The 19,256-nt window shown below is 43.8% G+C and overlaps 1 protein-coding gene across 2 annotated transcripts in view; it reads right to left on the bottom strand.

The window, feature by feature from the left end:
* Positions 1-19,256, bottom strand: part of LOC106611461 (DDB1- and CUL4-associated factor 5) — a 75,911-nt gene that overhangs the window by 55,320 nt on the left and 1,335 nt on the right. For both annotated transcript variants that reach the window (XM_082955815.1, XM_014211675.3), the window contains exons 2-6: positions 17,826-17,972; positions 12,608-12,644; positions 5,335-5,474; positions 1,483-1,612; positions 862-1,075 (exon numbers count right to left, since the gene is read on the bottom strand). In XM_082955815.1, the coding sequence (XP_082811941.1) occupies positions 862-1,075; positions 1,483-1,612; positions 5,335-5,474; positions 12,608-12,644; positions 17,826-17,972 (668 nt within the window). The remainder of the gene's footprint in view (positions 1-861; positions 1,076-1,482; positions 1,613-5,334; positions 5,475-12,607; positions 12,645-17,825; positions 17,973-19,256) is intronic.

Below are 19,256 nucleotides of genomic sequence, written 5' to 3'. Positions count from 1 at the left end.
TAGTCCCTATTCCCTATATAGTGCCCTCCTTTAGACCCTATTCCCTATATAGTGCACTCCTTTAGACCCTATATAATGCACTACTTTAGTCCCTATTCCCTATATAGTGCACTCCTTTAGACCCTATTCCCTATATAGTGCACTCCTTTAGACCCTATTCCCTATATAGTGCACTCCTTTAGACCCTATTCTCTATATAGTGCACTACTTTAGAGCCTATTCCCTATATAGTGCACTACTTTAGAGCCTATTCCCTATATAGTGCACTACTTTAGACCAGATTCCCTATATAGTGGACTACTTTAGACCCTATTCCCTATATAGTGCACTCCTTTAGATCCTATATAGTGCACTCCTTTAGACCCTATTCTCTATATAGTGCACTCCTTTAGACCCTATATAGTGCACTACTTTAGTCCCTATTCCCTATATAGTGCCCTCCTTTAGACCCTATTCCCTATATAGTGCACTCCTTTAGACCCTATATAATGCACTACTTTAGTCCCTATTCCCTATATAGTGCACTCCTTTAGACCCTATTCCCTATATAGTGCACTCCTTTAGACCCTATTCCCTATATAGTGCACTCCTTTAGACCCTATATAGTGCACTCCTTTAGACCCTATTCCCTATATAGTGCACTCCTTTAGACCCTATATAGTGCACTCCTTTAGACCCTATTCCCTATATAGTGCACTCCTTTAGACCCTATTCCCTATATAGTGCACTCCTTTAGACCCTATTCCCTATATAGTGCTCTACTTTTGACCAGGGCCTGTAGGGCTCTACAAGCTGTAGGGGGTGCACTATGTAGGGAACAGCGTGCCATTTGGGATGCCATCCATAGCCCCAAGGGCTTACCTGATCCTTGTCTCCAGCGAAGCAGCAGCTCTTCATGGTACAGGAGTTGAAGTAGCCCTGGTTGTCGAACTGGAAGCTGGGTAGGCGAGAGTGTAGCTCGTAGAGGACCGGGGGTAGCCTGCGACGCAGGGCCAGGAGCTGAGTCCCTGCGCTGTTAAAACGCACCGACATAGCACTCTGGAGGGACATGCTGCCGCCGTACCGCAGCAGAGAACTGGGAGACGGAGAGAGAAACGAGAGGTGGATTAGGAAAGAAGAGCGGCAGCCATGTTTCTCTCTAGGTTTCTTCCTTCAAGGGAATTTTTCCTGGCCACTGCGCTTCTGCTTTGCTTGACTGTTTGTTGAAGCACTGTGACAGCTGCTGATGTAAAAATGGCTTTATAAAATAAAAAAAAGTGATTGACACGACAGTGTACATAAAGAGGAGCAAAATAAAGGGAGGATACTTATATCTGATTACATTTAGAGGCAGTTTCAATCTTATATGGTCAGAATAGAAGCAATGTAAGAAATGAGTGAATTAAATAATAACACAGTGCCCTCTGGTGGACAAATTGGGTAAAACAGATGCTGGGTTACAGCCTGAAAGTTCTGAGTGTGACAGTTAACAGAAGGTCTCACGTGCGAGGCTTGCGGATGTCCCACAGCCCCACCCCCTCCTTGGAGTTGGCTGTAGCCAGCAGTCTGGGCTCTGCCGGGTTGAACATCACACTGTGGAACGCTGATGGGTAATTGGCCAGACAGAAGGGCTCTGAAATACACATGTATTTAACTCAGATGACATTGTTATTGATCAGGTGTAGGCCTATCGCAATATGTTTTATATACACAATAATACACTGAAAAATATTTAACAAAAATAGAAAAATGCAACATAAACATTTATTTATTTAACCTTTATTTAATTACGCAAGTCAACTAACATGTAAAGTGTTGGTCCCATGTTTCATGAGCTGAAATAAAATATCCCAGAATTGTTCCATACGCACAGAAAGCTTATTTATCTCAAATGTTGGGCACAAATTTGTTTACATCCCTGTTAGTGAGCATTTCTCCTTTACCAAGATAATACGTCCACCTGACAGGTGTGGCCTATCAAGAAGCTGATTAAACAGCATGATCATTACACAGGTGCACCTTGTGCTGGGGACAATAAAAGGCCACTTTAAAAATGTGCCGTTTTGTTACACAACACAATGCCACAGGAATAAAGCCCTTTTGTGGGGAAAAACAAATTCTGATTGGCTGGGCCTTGCTCCCCAGTGGGTGGGCCAGTCTCCCAAGTATTTATTATGGATCCCCATTAGCTGCTGCCAAGGCAGGAGCTACTCTTCCTGGGGTCTGGCAGAATTAAGGCAGTTATACAATTTTAAAAACATTACAAATTTCACAACACACTAATAAGTGTGTGCCCTCAGGCCCCTACTCCACTACCATATATCTACAACACAAAATCCATGTGTGTATAGTGCGTATGTTATCGTGTGTGTGTGTGTATAGTGCGTATGTTATCGTGTGTGTGTGTGTGTGTGTATAGTGCGTATGTTATCGTGTGTGTGTGTGTGTATAGTGCGTATGTTATCGTGTGTGTGTGTATAGTGCGTATGTTATCGTGTGTGTGTGTATAGTGCGTATGTTATCGTGTGTATAGTGCGTATGTTATCGGTGTGTATAGTGCGTATGTTATCGTGTGTATAGTGCGTATGTTATCGTGTGTATAGTGCGTATGTTATCGTGTGTATAGTGCGTATGTTATCGTGTGTGTGTGTATAGTGCGTATGTTATCGTGTGTGTGTGTATAGTGCGTATGTTATCGTGTGTGTGTGTATAGTGCGTATGTTATCGTGTGTGTGTGTATAGTGCGTATGTTATCGTGTGTGTGTGTATAGTGCGTATGTTATCGTGTGTGGATAGTGCGTATGTTATCGTGTGTGTGTGTATAGTGCGTATGTTATCGTGTGTGTGTGTGATAGTGCGTATGTTATCGTGTGTGTGTGTATAGTGCGTATGTTATCGTGTGTGTGTGTATAGTGCGTATGTTATCGTGTGTGTGTGTATAGTGCGTATGTTATCGTGTGTGTGTGTGTATAGTGCGTATGTTATCGTGTGTGTGTATAGTGCGCATGTTATCGTGTGTGTGTATAGTGCGCATGTTATCGTGTGTGTGTATAGTGCGTATGTTATCGTGTGTGTGTATAGTGCGTATGTTATCGTGTGTGTGTATAGTGCGCATGTTATCGTGTGTGTGTATAGTGCGCATGTTATCGTGTGTGTGTGTATAGTGCGCATGTTATCGTGTGTGTGTATAGTGCGCATGTTATCGTGTGTGTGTATAGTGCGTATGTTATCGTGTGTGTGTATAGTGCGCATGTTATCGTGTGTGTGTATAGTGCGCATGTTATCGTGTGTGTGTGTATAGTGCGCATGTTATCGTGTGTGTGTGTATAGTGCGCATGTTATCGTGTGTGTGTATAGTGCGTATGTTATCGTGTGTGTGTATAGTGCGCATGTTATCGTGTGTGTGTATAGTGCGTATGTTATCGTGTGTGTGTATAGTGCGCATGTTATCGTGTGTGTGTATAGTGCGTATGTTATCGTGTGTGTGTATAGTGCGCATGTTATCGTGTGTGTGTATAGTGCGTATGTTATCGTGTGTGTGTATAGTGCGCTATGTTATCGTGTGTGTGTATAGTGCGTATGTTATCGTGTGTGTGTATAGTGCGTATGTTATCGTGTGTGTGTATAGTGCGTATGTTATCGTGTGTGTGTATAGTGCGTATGTTATCGTGTGTGTGTGTATAGTGCGTATGTTATTGTGTGTGTGTATAGTGCGTATGTTATCGTGTGTGTGTATAGTGCGCATGTTATCGTGTGTGTGTATAGTGCGCATGTTATCGTGTGTGTGTATAGTGCGTATGTTATCGTGTGTGTGTATAGTGCGTATGTTATCGTGTGTGTGTGTAGTGCGTATGTTATCGTGTGTGTGTATAGTGCGTATGTTATCGTGTGTGTGTATAGTGCGTATGTTATCGTGTGTGTGTATAGTGCGTATGTTATCGTGTGTGTGTGTAGTGCGTATGTTATCGTGTGTGTGTATAGTGCGTATGTTATCGTGTGTGTGTGTATACGTGTGTCTGTCCCTATGTTTGTCACAGTCCCTGCAGTTCCATAAGGTGTTTTTTTTTTATCTGTTTTTTAAATCTAATTTTACTGCTTGCGTCAGTTACTTGATGTGGAATAGAGTTCCATGTAGTCATGGCTCTATGTAGTACTGTGCGCCTCCCATAGTCTGTTCTGGACTTGGGGACTGTGAAGAGACCTCTGGTGACATGTCTTGTGGGGTATGCATGGATGTCTGAGCTGTGTGCCAGTAGTTTAAAACAGACACCTCAGTGCATTCAGAATGTCAACACTTATTACAAAAACAATGAATTATGATGTCAATCTCTCTTCCACTTTGAGCCAGGAGAGATTGACATGCATGTCATTAATGTTAGCTCTCTGTACTTTAAAGGACCAGCTGTGCTGCCCTGTTCTGAGCCAACTGTAATTTTCCTAAGTCCCTCTTTGTTGCACCTGAACACACGACTGAACAGTAGTCCAGGTGAGACAAAACAAGGGCCTGTAGGACCTGCCTTGTTGATAGTGTTGTTAAGAAGGCAGAGCAGCGCTTTACTACGGACAGACTTCTCCCCATCTTAGCTACTGTTGCATCAATATGTTTTGACCAGGACAGTTTACAATCCAGGGTTACTACAAGCACTTTAGTCACCTCAACTTGCTCAATTTCCACATTATTCATTATGAGATGTAGTTGAGGTTTAGGGTTTAGTGAATGATTTGTCCTAAATACGATGCTTTTAGTTTTGGAAATATTTACGACTAACTTATTCCTTGCCACCCACTCTGAAACGAACTGCAGCTCTTTGTTAAGTGTTGCAGTCGCTGTAGTAGCTGACATGTATAGTGTTGAGTGGGTGGGCCTATGCCCTCCCAGGCCGACCCATGGCTGTGCCCCTGCCCACCCAGGCCCACCCATGCCCACCCATGGCTGCGCCCATGCCCACCCAGGCCCACCCATGGCTGCGCCCCTGCCCACCCAGGCCCACCCATGGCTGCGCCCCTGCCCACCCATGCCCACCCATGGCTGCGCCCATGCCCACCCAGGCCCACCCATGGCTGCGCCCCTGCCCACCCAGGCCCACCCATGGCTGCGCCCATGCCCACCCAGGCCCACCCATGGCTGCGCCCATGCCCACCCAGGCCGACCCATGGCTGCGCCCCTGCCCACCCAGGCCCACCCATGGCTGCGCCCCTGCCCACCCAGGCCCACCCATGGCTGCGCCCCTGCCCAGTCGTGAAATCCGTAGATTAGGGTCTAATGAATTTCTTTAAAATTGACAGATTTCCTGTAACTCAGTAAAATCGTTGAAATTGTTGCGTTTATATTTTTGTTCAGTATATTATTATTACCTCCGTGTGGCGGCTGCCGCGTGTCCCAGATGAGGACCCGTCCGTCGTCAGAGGAGCTGGCGAACACGTTGTCATTAACGGGGCTGACTGACAGGCCGTACACAGCATCATCATGAAGAAACACGTTCAGAGTCTCACCTCTGGAGGAAAACAGAATACAGCTGCTTCATGTACAATAGCAAAGTCAATATCTGTGTCAATATTTCCCTGATAGGCCAACAGTGCATTCGGAAAGTATTCAGACCCCTTCAACTTTTCCACTTTGTTACGTTACAGCCTTATTCTAAAATGGATTAAATAAAATAAAAATTCCTCAATCTACACACAATACCCCTAAAATGACAAATGTGAAATCATTTAAAAAAAAATTATATTTTTTTACATTTGAAAACATTTCCAAAAACCTGTTTTTGCTTTGTCATTATGGGGTATTGTGTGTAGATTGATTAAATTGTTTTTTTCCCACATCAATTTTAGAATAAGGATGTCACGTAACAAAATGTGAAAAAAGTCAAGGTGTCTGAATACTTCCCGAATGCACTGTATATGAGGAGATATGTGTTATCTAAATGTGGTTTCAATGCCCATAAAATAAATAGTACTAACCTACCACTTAGAAAGAAGCAATGTATTCACCGGACTGGTTCAGTGGACGTGGTACCTGTCCCAGACCTGCTGGAACCCTGACCTGTTCACTGGACGTGCTACCTGTCCCAGAACTGCTGTTTTCAACTCTCTAGAGACAGCAGGAGCGGTAGAGATACTCTCAATGATCAGCTATGAAAAAGACAACTGACACTTACTCTTGTGTTACTGACTTGTTGCACCCTCGACAACTACTATGATTATTATTATTTGACCATGCTGGTCATTTATGAACATTTTAACATCTTGGCCATGTGCTGTTATAATCTCCACCCGGCACAGCCAGAAGAGAACTGACCACCCCTCATAGCCTGGTTCCTCTCTAGGTTTCTTCCTAGGTTTTGGCCTTTCTAGGGAGTTTTTCCTAGCCACCGTGCTTCTACACCTGCATTGCTTGCTGTTTGGGGTTTTAGGCTGGGTTTCTGTACAGCACTTTGAGATATCAGCTGATGTAAGAAGGGCTATATAAATACATTTGATTAAACATAACACTTAGAATGCATGACCGATACATGGCTTCTAAGTAGTAACACCTCTGGTGGAAGAGAATAAAACTTTATTTAAATCCTGTTTAGTTCGTAACAAAGAGTCTCACCTCTGAAGGCAAGAATATACATCATTATTTAAATACTGTTTCAAGACTAACGTACCACTTAGATTGAAGCAATGTATTGGGCATGCATTCTAAGTGGTAAGCTATAAGCGAAAAACATTTAAATGCTGTTTTATGATTTAAAATAACAAAGGATCTGACCTCAAGAGAAGCCAGGTATTACTACTAACCTACCACTTAGAATAAAGCCAGGTATTACTACTAAACCTACCACTTAGAATAAAGCCAGGTATTACTACTAAACCTACCACTTAGAATAAAGCCAGGTATTACTACTAACCCTACCACTTAGAATAAAGCCAGGTATTACTACTAACCTACCACTTAGAATAAAGCCAGGTATTACTACTAAACCTACCACTTAGAATAAAGCCAGGTATTACTACTAAACCTACCACTTAGAATAAAGCCAGGTATTACTACTAAACCTACCACTTAGAATAAAGCCAGGTATTACTACTAAACCTACCACTTAGAATAAAGCCAGGTATTACTACTAAACCTACCACTTAGAATAAAGCCAGGTATTACTACTAAACCTACCACTTAGAATAAAGCCAGGTATTACTACTAAACCTACCACTTAGAATAAAGCCAGGTATTACTACTAAACCTACCACTTAGAATGAAGCCAGGTATTACTACTAACCTACAGTACCACTTAGAATAAAGCCAGGTATTACTACTAACCTACAGTACCACTTAGAATAAAGCCAGGTATTACTACTAACCTACAGTACCACTTAGAATAAAGCCAGGTATTACTACTAACCTACAGTACCACTTAGAATAAAGCCAGGTATTACTACTAAACCTACCACTTAGAATAAAGCCAGGTATTACTACTAAACCTACCACTTAGAATAAAGCCAGGTATTACTACTAAACCTACCACTTAGAATAAAGCCAGGTATTACTACTAAACCTACCACTTAGAATAAAGCCAGGTATTACTACTAAACCTACCACTTAGAATAAAGCCAGGTATTACTACTAAACCTACCACTTAGAATAAAGCCAGGTATTACTACTAAACCTACCACTTAGAATGAAGCCAGGTATTACTACTAACCTACAGTACCACTTAGAATAAAGCCAGGTATTACTACTAACCTACAGTACCACTTAGAATAAAGCCAGGTATTACTACTAACCTACAGTACCACTTAGAATAAAGCCAGGTATTACTACTAACCTACAGTACCACTTAGAATAAAGCCAGGTATTACTACTAACCTACAGTACCACTTAGAATAAAGCCAGGTATTACTACTAACCTACAGTACCACTTAGAATAAAGCCAGGTATTACTACTAACCTACAGTACCACTTAGAATAAAGCCAGGTATTACTACTAACCTACAGTACCACTTAGAATAAAGCCAGGTATTACTACTAACCTACAGTACCACTTAGAATAAAGCCAGGTATTACTACTAAACCTACCACTTAGAATAAAGCCAGGTATTACTACTAACCTACCACTTAGAATAAAGCCAGGTATTACTACTAACCTACAGTACCACTTAGAATAAAGCCAGGTATTACTACTAAACCTACCACTTAGAATAAAGCCAGGTATTACTACTAAACCTACCACTTAGAATAAAGCCAGGTATTACTACTAACCTACCACTTAGAATAAAGCCAGGTATTACTACTAACCTACCACTTAGAATAAAGCCAGGTATTACTACTAACCTACAGTACCACTTAGAATAAAGCCAGGTATTACTACTAAACCTACCACTTAGAATAAAGCCAGGTATTACTACTAAACTACCACTTAGAATGAAGCCACTTATTACTACTGAAGCGTATGTGATACTGCACATAACAGCCAAAGCGCATGAATTCATTTTGGTCTGGAGGATTGACAAAACATGTGTGTATGTTGTTACGTCGGTGAAGTTAATTAGCCTACTTTGTGGAGAACATTAAATCTAGATTCCTGAGCTAAGCTCTTGTTTGTTTTCCAAGTTAAAAGGAAGCAATCAGGAATGTGAAAAATGGCCTGTTTGTTTTTTTGAATAGGAATTTAAAAAGTATGCTTATTTTTGCATACAAAACCAAAATATGACTTGATATTTCAATGTTCAAATGTGGGTGGGGTTAAAGGTGGAATGCCTGGTCAAGTGACCAACCAACACTTCCAGTCCTTTCAAAGTAGGTGGTCACCCTTCTAATGCCAATCTATTACCTACCAATAGCTGCCTATACCGTGCCACAGCGCCAAGATAAGGTAAGATCTCAATTTCTGATTAAGATGTGTATTGGCTTATTAATGAACTGCTGTTACTGTAAATGGTTAGCTGGCTGATACAGCCTAGCTACCTAGCTAACCATTGGTAATCTTAATAAATGATGATGCTATGGAGCCAAAACAACAGTATCTATTGTTAAACTAAGAGATATGCCCTAGCTATAGTTAGTCAGTGGTTGCACATTTAACTAGTTGGAATGAAGCAAGAATGTAAATAGTACACATGTAAATATATCCTTTCACTGGTTTCCAGCAGGTCGCCAGCTACCCAGACCTGTCTGATCAGCCTGATAGGGTGCTGTGGGTGTCTCCAGCTACCCAGACCTGTCTGATCAGCCTGATAGGGTGCTGTGGGTGTCTCCAGCTACCCAGACCTGTCTGATCAGCCTGATAGGGTGCTGTGGGTGTCTCCAGCTACCCAGACCTGTCTGATCAGCCTGATAGGGTGCTGTGGGTGTCTCCAGCTACCCAGACCTGTCTGATCAGCCTGATAGGGTGCTGTGGGTGTCTCCAGCTACCCAGACCTGTCTGATAGGGTGCTGTGGGTGTGTCCAGCTACCCAGACCTGTCTGATCAGCCTGATAGGGTGCTATGGGTGTGTCCAGCTACCCAGACCTGTCTGATCAGCCTGATAGGGTGCTGTGGGTGTCTCCAGCTACCCAGACCTGTCTGATCAGCCTGATAGGGTGCTGTGGGTGTCTCTAGCTACCCAGACCTGTCTGAGCAGCCTGATAGGGTGCTATGGGTGTGTCCAGCTACCCAGACCTGTCTGATCAGCATGATAGGGTGCTGTGGGTGTGTCCAGCTACCCAGACCTGTCTGATCAGCCTGATAGGGTGCTGTGGGTGTGTCCAGCTACCCAGACCTGTCTGATAGGGTGCTGTGGGTGTCTCCAGCTACCCAGACCTGTCTGATAGGGTGCTGTGGGTGTGTCCAGCTACCCAGACCTGTCTGATCAGCCTGATAGGGTGCTAGGGGTGTGTCCAGCTACCCAGACCTGTCTGATCAGCCTGATAGGGTGCTGTGGGTGTCTCCAGCTACCCAGACCTGTCTGATCAGCCTGATAGGGTGCTGTGGGTGTCTCCAGCTACCCAGACCTGTCTGAGCAGCCTGATAGGGTGTTATGGGTGTGTCCAGCTACCCAGACCTGTCTGATCAGCATGATAGGGTGCTGTGGGTGTGTCCAGCTACCCAGACCTGTCTGATCAGCCTGATAGGGTGCTATGGGTGTGTCCAGCTACCCAGACCTGTCTGATCAGCCTGACAGGGTGCTGTGGGTGTGTCCAGCTACCCAGACCTGTCTGATAGGGTGCTGTGGGTGTCTCCAGCTACCCAGACCTGTCTGATAGGGTGCTGTGGGTGTCTCCAGCTACCCAGACCTGTCTGATAGAGTGCTGTGGGTGTCTCCAGCTACCCAGACCTGTCTGATCAGCCTGATAGGGTGCTATGGGTGTGTCCAGCGTACACCTGTGCAAATCTGTGTATAACAATGGAATGAAACATCCCAACCAATGCCTGTGTCGTACTGTAGGTCCATCACACACCCGAAGTGTCTAGACACCGGGCAGCAGGAGCTAGCTGTTGTTTCTGGACAGGCCATGGTAATTAATGGTAGCTCAGTCAGTCTCATACTGTCAACATCTTTAGTAGATGTCAAATATTTGCATTCCTCTGTCCTTGGGAGAATCTCAATTGCATTTTCTTGATTGGTTACATCCACTCTCCTCCTCAAAACCATCTCACCTACTTAACCAATGGGTTTTGAGAAGTCGAAGAGAGGACGTGAGGAATGAAGGACATGCTATTGAGATGGTCTCTTCACCTCCCTCTCAAAGCACATTGGGGGAGAGGGAAGGTTCCACCCCTTGGGCTCCAATACACTATCAAGGAGAGGCAAGGAGTGGAGGAAACAAGGAAAGAGGAAGCAAGACTGATGTCTAGTTCACACACACAGTTTTAAGAGTTTGTCATTATTATATATTATCACTATTATTGACAATGACAGAACTTATTGTATTATATTTGATCAACTATTAAAAAATATAGAAATTCTGTTGATCTTGTTCATTCTTCTTGAAGGTTTAGCACAAACAGAACTGGTTACTAGGCATGTGCCATTTTTAATGGCATGTACTGTACCAGTCAAGTTTGGACACACCAACTCATTCAAGGGTTTTTCTTTATTTTTTACATTGTAGAATAATAGTGAAGACATCAAAACTATGAAATAACACATATGGAATCATGTAGTAACCAACAAAAAAAAAAGTGTTGAACAAATCAAAACATATTTTATGTTCTAGATTCTTCAAAGTAGCCACCCTTTGCCTTGTCAGCTTTGCACACTCGTGGCATTCTCTCAACCAGCTTCACCTGGATGCTTTTCCAACAGTCTTGAAGGAGTTCCCACATATGCTGAGCAATTGTTGGCTGCTTTTCCTTCACTCTGTGGTCCAACTCATCCCAAACCATCTCAATTGGGTTAAGGTTGGGTGATTGTGGAGGCCAGGTCATCTGATGCAGCATCCATCACTCTCCTTCTTGGTCAAATAGCTCTTACACAGCCTGGAGGTGTGTTGGGTCATTGTCCTGTTGAAAAACAAATGACTCCCACTAATCCCAAACCAGATGGGATGGCATATCGCTACAGAATGCTGTGGAAGCCATGCTGGTTAAGTGTGCCTTGAATTCTTCCCTGTAGCTCAGTTGGTAGAGCATGGTGTTTGCAACACCAGGGTTGTGGGTTCGTTTCCCACGGGGGGCCAGCACAGAAGAAAAAAAAAATGTATGAAATGTATGCATTCACTACTGTAAGTCGCTCTGGATAAGAGCGTCTGCTAAATGACTAAAATGTAAATGTAAATTCAAAATAAATCACAGACAGTGTCACCAGCAAAGCACCCCGACACCACCTCCTCCATGCTTCACGGTGGGAACCACACGCGGAGATAATCCATTAAGCTACTCTTTAAAAAAAACTTTTACCCATTTTTCTCCCCAATTTCATGGTATCCAATTGGTAGTTACAGTCTTGTCTCATCGCTGCAACTCCCACAAATGAACTTTTAACAAGGCACACCTGTTAATTGAAATGCATTTCAGGTGACTACCTCATGAAGCTGTTTGAGAGAATCCCAAGAGTGTGCAAAGCTGTCATCAAGGCAAAGGGTGGCTACTTTGAACAATCTAAAACATAAAATATATTTTGATTTGTTCAACACTTTTTTTGATTACTACATGATTCCATATGTGTTATTTCATAGTTCTGATGTCTTCACTATTATTCTACAATGTAGAAAATAATTTTTTACTAAGAAAAACACTTGAATGAGTAGGTGTGTCCAAACTTCTGACTGGTACTGAATATGTTTTGTTGTTGCTAGGTGTTCTAAGACCATTATTCCTGTAACTACACATGTGAAGCTGCAAGAAAAATCATATTTAAATGTATATCAAACTGTTTAAAAAAAATTAAAAAATGTTGACCACTTTATTTACAGAAAGACCCACATGCATTCTAAGTAGCACCGTCTACTTTAATGTCATGCTGGTATATGAGGGAGAGGAGTTGTAATTTAAATAAAAACATACATTTGTGACTAAAAACATAAAACATGCGTATGAGTATTTCAGAGAGTAAACACTTTGTAAGAGCTCGAGGCAGATACAAGGAGATGGGGTGGAACAAGTGGCAGAAGACAGTCCAGATTCCAGTTAAGTAAAACACTGATGAAGACTAATAATATACTCACTGCTCTATATCATGTAGGATGACCTGTTCGTCGTTACCTTTAGGAAAGACACAATAGACCACAAATTACCACATGAACATCAGGCAACGGGTTGTACTTGGAGTTCGACCCATAGAACGCTAAATCTAAATATTATAAACTGGGTGGTTCGAGCCCTGAATTCTGATTGGCTGACACCCGTGGTATATCTGACTGTATACCACGGGTATGACAAAACTTGTATTTTTACTGCTCTAATTACATTGGTTACCAGTTTATAATAGCAATAAGGGCACCTCGGGGGTTTGTGGTATATGGCCAATATACCACGGCTAAGGGCTGTGTCCAGGCAGTCCGCGTTGCGTCGTGCCTAAAGAGCAGCCCTTAGCCGTAGTATATTGGCCATATACCACACACCGTTGTGCCTTATTACTTAATTAGAACACTTTAGTTGAAGGATACCTAGATAAGGACTTCATACCCCATTCGTAACCCAAAGAGAAGCACATAAGAACATATGACATGCTTAGGGCAGCACCTGCATGTTTTTCATTGCAGTATAAGTGATACTACGGTGACAAAACAAATACACTCCACGGTCAGTTTATTAGGTACACCACCCAGTTCACGAAAATGGATCGCTTCTACAGACAGTGTGGCCGTGGTTTGCTATGTAAAGCCGGCAGACAGGCATCGAGGCATTCAGTTACTGTTTCGATTGAGTGGGCAAAATGAGTGACCTTGAGCGTGGTATAATCGTCAGTGCCAGGCGCACCGGTGTCTAGGGTTTACAGAGAATGTGTGACGAACAAAAATCCTCCAGTCAGCGGCAGTCCTGTGGGCAAAGAGAGAGGTCGAAGGAGAATAGCAAAAATTGTGCAAGTTAACAGGCGGGCCAGAAACAGGTAAAAAACGTCTCAGTACAACAGTGGATTGCAGAACATCTCGGAACGCACAACTCGTCAGTCCTTGTCACAGATGGGCTAAAGCACAGCGGCAGACGGCCAACACACACCGGGCTGCAGCGGCAGACGGCCAACACACACCGGGCTGCAGCGGCAGACGGCCAACACACACCGGGCTGCAGCGGCAGACGGCCAACACACACCGGGCTGCAGCGGCAGACGGCCAACACACACCGGGCTGCAGCGGCAGACGGCCAACACCGGGCTACACTCCTATCAGCTAAAAACAATGAGAAGAGGCTCCAGTAGGCACGTGATCACCAACACTGGACAATTGAAGAGTGGAAAAACATTGCCTGGAACAAGACAACGAGTTTAGTTTACTTCAGTGTCCTGTTCAGTCCCCAGACCACAGCCCAGTAGAGTGGAGGTGTCAAACTCATTCCATGGAGAGCCTCCTGTCGGCAGGTTTTTCCCCTTTCAATTAAGACCTAGACAACCAGGTGAGGGGAGTTCCTTACAGTGACCTTAACTCATCAATCAAGGGAGGAGTGAAAACCTGCAAGCACATGGCACTCCATGGAATGAGTTTGACATGAGAAATGGAGCATATTTGGGATGAGATGGAACGGGCTGTTCACAGCATAAATGTACCACCGTTCAATATGCAGAAACTGTGTGATGCCATCACGTCAGCATGGACCAACATCCCTGTGGAATGTTTCCGACACCGTGTAGAATGCCCGAAGAATTTAGGCTGTTCTGGATGAAAATGGGGGGGGGGGGGTGTCAGACCCTGTACTAGATGGGTGTACCTAATAAATTGAAGTTGTTGACACATACAGAGCGTTGACAAATTATTATGAATGTGTTATGTACTGTATGCTGCTACACACCAGTCCTTATCAAGTAACAGTGTGATTTCTGAAAAACAACATCGATTTATATAAACAGCTGTGGTCAGCTAACTCAAGCCCTCTACAAACTAATATGAAATTAACCACTATAACCCCATAGTGATAGATTCACCAGTAGCCACCACCCACAGCCTGTCAAACCATGATCTAAAATCAGTCCTGTCTGAACTCCTACTCTGTGGCTGTTTATCAATATGCATACTATTGTGCTCCACACTCCGAGTGCATTCTCTGGAGTACGTTCCTGTGAGGACGAGAGTGTGGAGATCGCATAAAACATGACGTTAGAGAATCACTTCCTCCCTACTGTATTACCTCACGCCGAGCAGCACCCCCCCACTGTATTACCTCACGGCCAGCAGCACCCCCCCCACTGTATTACCTCACGCCGAGCAGCACTCCCTCCCCCTACTGTGTCACCTCACGCCGAGCAGCACTCCCCCTACTGTGTTACCTTACGCCGAGCAGCACTCCCCCTACTGTGTTACATCACGCCGAGCAGCACTCCCCCTACTGTGTTACCTCACGCCGAGCAGCACTCCCCCTACTGTGTTACCTCACGCCGAGCAGCACTCCCCCTACTGTGTTACCTCACGCCGAGCAGCACTCCCCCTACTGTGTTACCTCACGCCGAGCAGCACTCCCCCTACTGTGTTACCTCACGCCGAGCAGCACTCCCCCTACTGTGTTACCTCACGCCGAGCAGCACTCCCCCTACTGTGTTACCTCACGCCGAGCAGCACTCCCCCTACTGTGTTACCCCACTCTGAGCAGCACTCCGCCTACTGTATTACCTCACCCCTGAGCAGCACTCCCCCTACTGTATTACCTCACTCTGAGCAGCACTCCCCCTACTGTATTACCTCACTCTGAGCAGCACTCCCCCTACTGTATTACCTCACTCTGAGCAGCACTCCCCCCTACTGTATTACCTCACTCTGAGCAGCACTCCCCCCTACTGTATTACCTCACGCCGAGCAGCACTCCCCCTGCTGCATTACCTCACGCCGAGCAGCACTCCCCCTGCTGTATTACCTCACGCTGAGCAGCACCATTTACTGAACCTTCCTCCAGTCAGGACAATGGCAAAAATAGAGACAAAACAAGATATACACAAAGCAATCATTTTACTTCAGAACTATCAGCCATCTACAGTGCCTTGCGAAAGTATTCGGCCCCCTTGAACTTTGACCAAAAGGCCACATTTCAGGCTTCAAACATAAAGATATAAAACTGTAATTTTTTGTGAAGAATCAACAACAAGTGGGACACAATTATGAAGTGGAACGAAATTTATTGGATATTTCAAACTTTTTTAACAAATAAAAAACTGAAAAATTGGCCGTGCAAAATTATTCAGCCCCTTTACTTTCAGTGCAGCAAACTCTCTCCAGAAGTTCAGTGAGGATGTCTGAATGATCCAATGTTGACCTAAATGACTAATGATAAATAGAATCCACCCGTGTGTAATCAAGTCTCCGTATAAATGCACCTGCTCTGTGATAGTCTCAGAGGTCCGTTTAAAGCGCAGAGAGCATCATGAAGAACAAGGAACACACCAGGCAGGTCCGAGATACTGTTGTGGAGAAGTTTAAAACCGGATTTGGATACAAAAAGATTTCCCAAGCTTTAAACATCCCAAGGAGCACTGTGCAAGCGATAATATTGAAATGGAAGGAGTATCAGACCACTGCAAATCTACGAAGACCCGGCCTTCCCTCTAAACTTTCAGCTCATACAAGGAGAAGACTGATCAGAGATGCAGCCAAGAGGCCCATGATCACTCTGGATGAACTGCAGAGATCTACAGCTGAGGTGGGAGACTCTGTCCATAGGACAACAATCAGTCGTATACTGCACAAATCTGGCCTTATGGAAGAGTGGCAAGAAGAAAGCCATTTCTTAAAAATATCCATAAAAAGTGTTGTTTAAAGTTTGCCACTAGCCACCTGGAAGACACACCAAACATGTGGAATAAGGTGCTCTGGTCAGATGAAACCAAAATCAAACTTTTTGGCAACAATGCAAAACGTTATGTTTGGCGTAAAAGCAACACAGCTCATCACCCTGAACACACCATCCCCACTGTCAAACATGGTGGTGGCAGCATCATGGTTTGGGCCTGCTTTTCTTCAGCAGGGGCAGGGAAGATGGTTAAAATTGATGGGAAGATGGATGGATGGAGCCAAATACAGGACCATTCTGGAAGAAAACCTGATGGAGTCTGCAAAAGACCTGAGACTGGCACGGAGATTTGTCTTCCAACAAGACAATGATCCAAAACATAAAGCAAAATCTACAATGGAATGGTTCACAAATAAACATATCCAGGTGTTAGAATGGCCAAGTCAACGTCCAGACCTGAATCCAATCGAGAATCTGTGGAAAGAACTGAAAACTGCTGTTCCCAAACGCTCTCCATCCAACCTCACTGAGCTCGAGCTGTTTTGCAAGGAGGAATGGGCAAAAATTTCAGTCTCTCGATGTGCAAAACTGATAGAGACATACCCCAAGCGACTTACAGCTGTAATCGCAACAAAAGGTGGCGCTACAAAGTATTAACTTAAGGGGGCTGAATAATTTTGCACGCCCAATTTTTCAGTTTTTTATTTGTTAAAAAAGTTTGAAATATCCAATCAATTTCGTTCCACTTCATGATTGTGTCCCACTTGTTGTTGATTCTTCACAAAAAATTACAGTTTTATATCTTTATGTTTGAAGCCTGAAATGTGGCAAAAGGTCGAAAAGTTCAAGGGGGCCGAATACTTTCGCAAGGCACTGTATATGTGAATCATAATAATCTAAGTTAGCCACGTATAATTGGTAGCTAACTACCTGGCTATCTAGCTAGCTAACAGTAGCAGCTAGCTACCACTTATACGTGGCTATCTAGCTAGCTAACAGTAACAGTAGTAGCTAGCTACCACTTATACGTGGCTAACTAGCTAACAGTAACAGTAGTAGCTAGCCAGTTAGCTCTATTGACTTGCGATCTACGCACACTACAGTTGGCATTGTAGGCAGGTAAACGTGCCAAAAATGAACACAGTATGTGCTTATTAACGTAGTAAGCTAAAATATTTGAGTCAGACAAAATATGGAGATGTGAATGGGCAACTATTCTGAGTTTATTCTCTCTCACTTCAGCTCAAATAATGGCCGCCATTGATTTCAAGAAATGTTGCGTTGTTTTTCTTTATTTTATGTGGCTGCGTCATATTTCTGTGCATACTTTCCGTTGAAGCTTGAATAGATGCATGCTTCAAAATATGTACAAATGGAGTACGCATCCGAGAAGTGCCTTTCGTGGTCCATTTTGCATACTTTGATTTGGACTTACTCCGACCATCCCGTGCTCAGAGCACAGTAGTATGCATTTTGAGAACTAAACAAACTGATCATTTTATTTCGTCTTACCCCCAGAGAACACCCTCTTGTTGGTGCTGTCGAAGGCCAGGCAGAAGATGTTGGAGAGGTGTTCACCCTTCAGTATGAGAGGCTTGGCCGAGCGAGCATGGAGCACTCTCTCCATATCCCACAGCAGCACTCTGCGGTCATCCCCTCCTGTAGATAGGGAAGACACATCCGCAGTAAACAAAACCAGTAAAAACAAACGTATGGTTTGGTCTGGGTTATTACTCTTGCAAGGCCCACCAGTAGAGAAACACACTCTCCTCTGAACAGTTGACGTTGAGATGTGTCTGTTACTTGAACTCTGAAGCATTTATTTGGGCTGCAATCTGAGGTGCAGTTAATTGCCGATTTCTGAAGCTGGTAACTAATGAACTTATCCTCTGAAGCAGAGGTAACTCTGGGTCTTCCTTTCCTGTGGCGGTCCTCATGAGAGCCAGTTTCATAACGCTTGATGGTTTTTGCAACTGCACTTTAACTTCCAAAGTTCTTGAAATTTTTCAAATTGACTGACCTTCACGAAGGGTCTGAATACTTATGTAAATAATGTATCTGTTTTTAATTTCTTATAAATTTGCTAAACATTTCTAAAAACCTGTTTTCGCTTTGTGTGTAGATTGATAAGGAAAACCATTTATTGAATCCATTTTAGAATAAGGCTGTAACGTAACAAAATGTGTAAAAAGTCAAGGGGTCTGAATACTTTCCAAATGCACTGTATATACACACTGAACAAATCTATAAAAACACAACATGCAACTATTTCAAAGATTTTACCGAGTTACAGAAATCAGTCAATTTATATAAAGTCATTAGGCCCTAATCTATGGATTTCACAACTGGGCAGGGGCGCAGCCATGGGTGTGTCTAGGAGGGCATAGGCCTACCCACTTGGGAGCCAGATCCACCTACTGGGGAGGCAAGCCCAGCCAATCATAATTAGTTTTTCCCCACAAAAAGGCTTTTTTACAGACAGAAATACTCCTCAGCACCCCACGCTCTCCGTCCTCAGACGATCCTGCAGACGAATAAGCCGGATGTGGAGGTCCTGGGCTGGCGTGGTTACACATGGTCTAGGTTGTGAGGCCGGTTGGACGTGCCAAATTCTCTAAAACGTCGTTGGAGGCGTCTTATTGTAGAGAAATGAACAATAAATTCTCTGGCAACAGCTCTAGTGTACATTCCTACAGTCAGCATGCCAACTGCACGCTCCCTCAACTTGAGACATCTGTGGCATTGTTGTGTGACAAACTTGCACATTTTAAATTCTCCTTTTATTGTCCCCAGCACCAGTGTAATGATCATGCTGTTTAATCAGCTTCTTGATACGCAACACCTGTCAGGTGGATGGATTCTCTTGACATAGGAGAAATGCTCACTAACAGGGATGTAAACAAATTTGGGCACAAAATTTCAAGGATCTTTTATTTCAGCTCA

This window comes from Salmo salar, chromosome 09 (genome assembly GCF_965601325.2).
Source record: "Salmo salar chromosome 09, fSalSal1, whole genome shotgun sequence".
Classification (NCBI taxonomy): domain Eukaryota; kingdom Metazoa; phylum Chordata; class Actinopteri; order Salmoniformes; family Salmonidae; genus Salmo; species Salmo salar.
The sequence above is the reverse complement of the archived record's forward strand: the minus strand, read 5'-3'. Positions and strand labels throughout refer to the sequence as shown.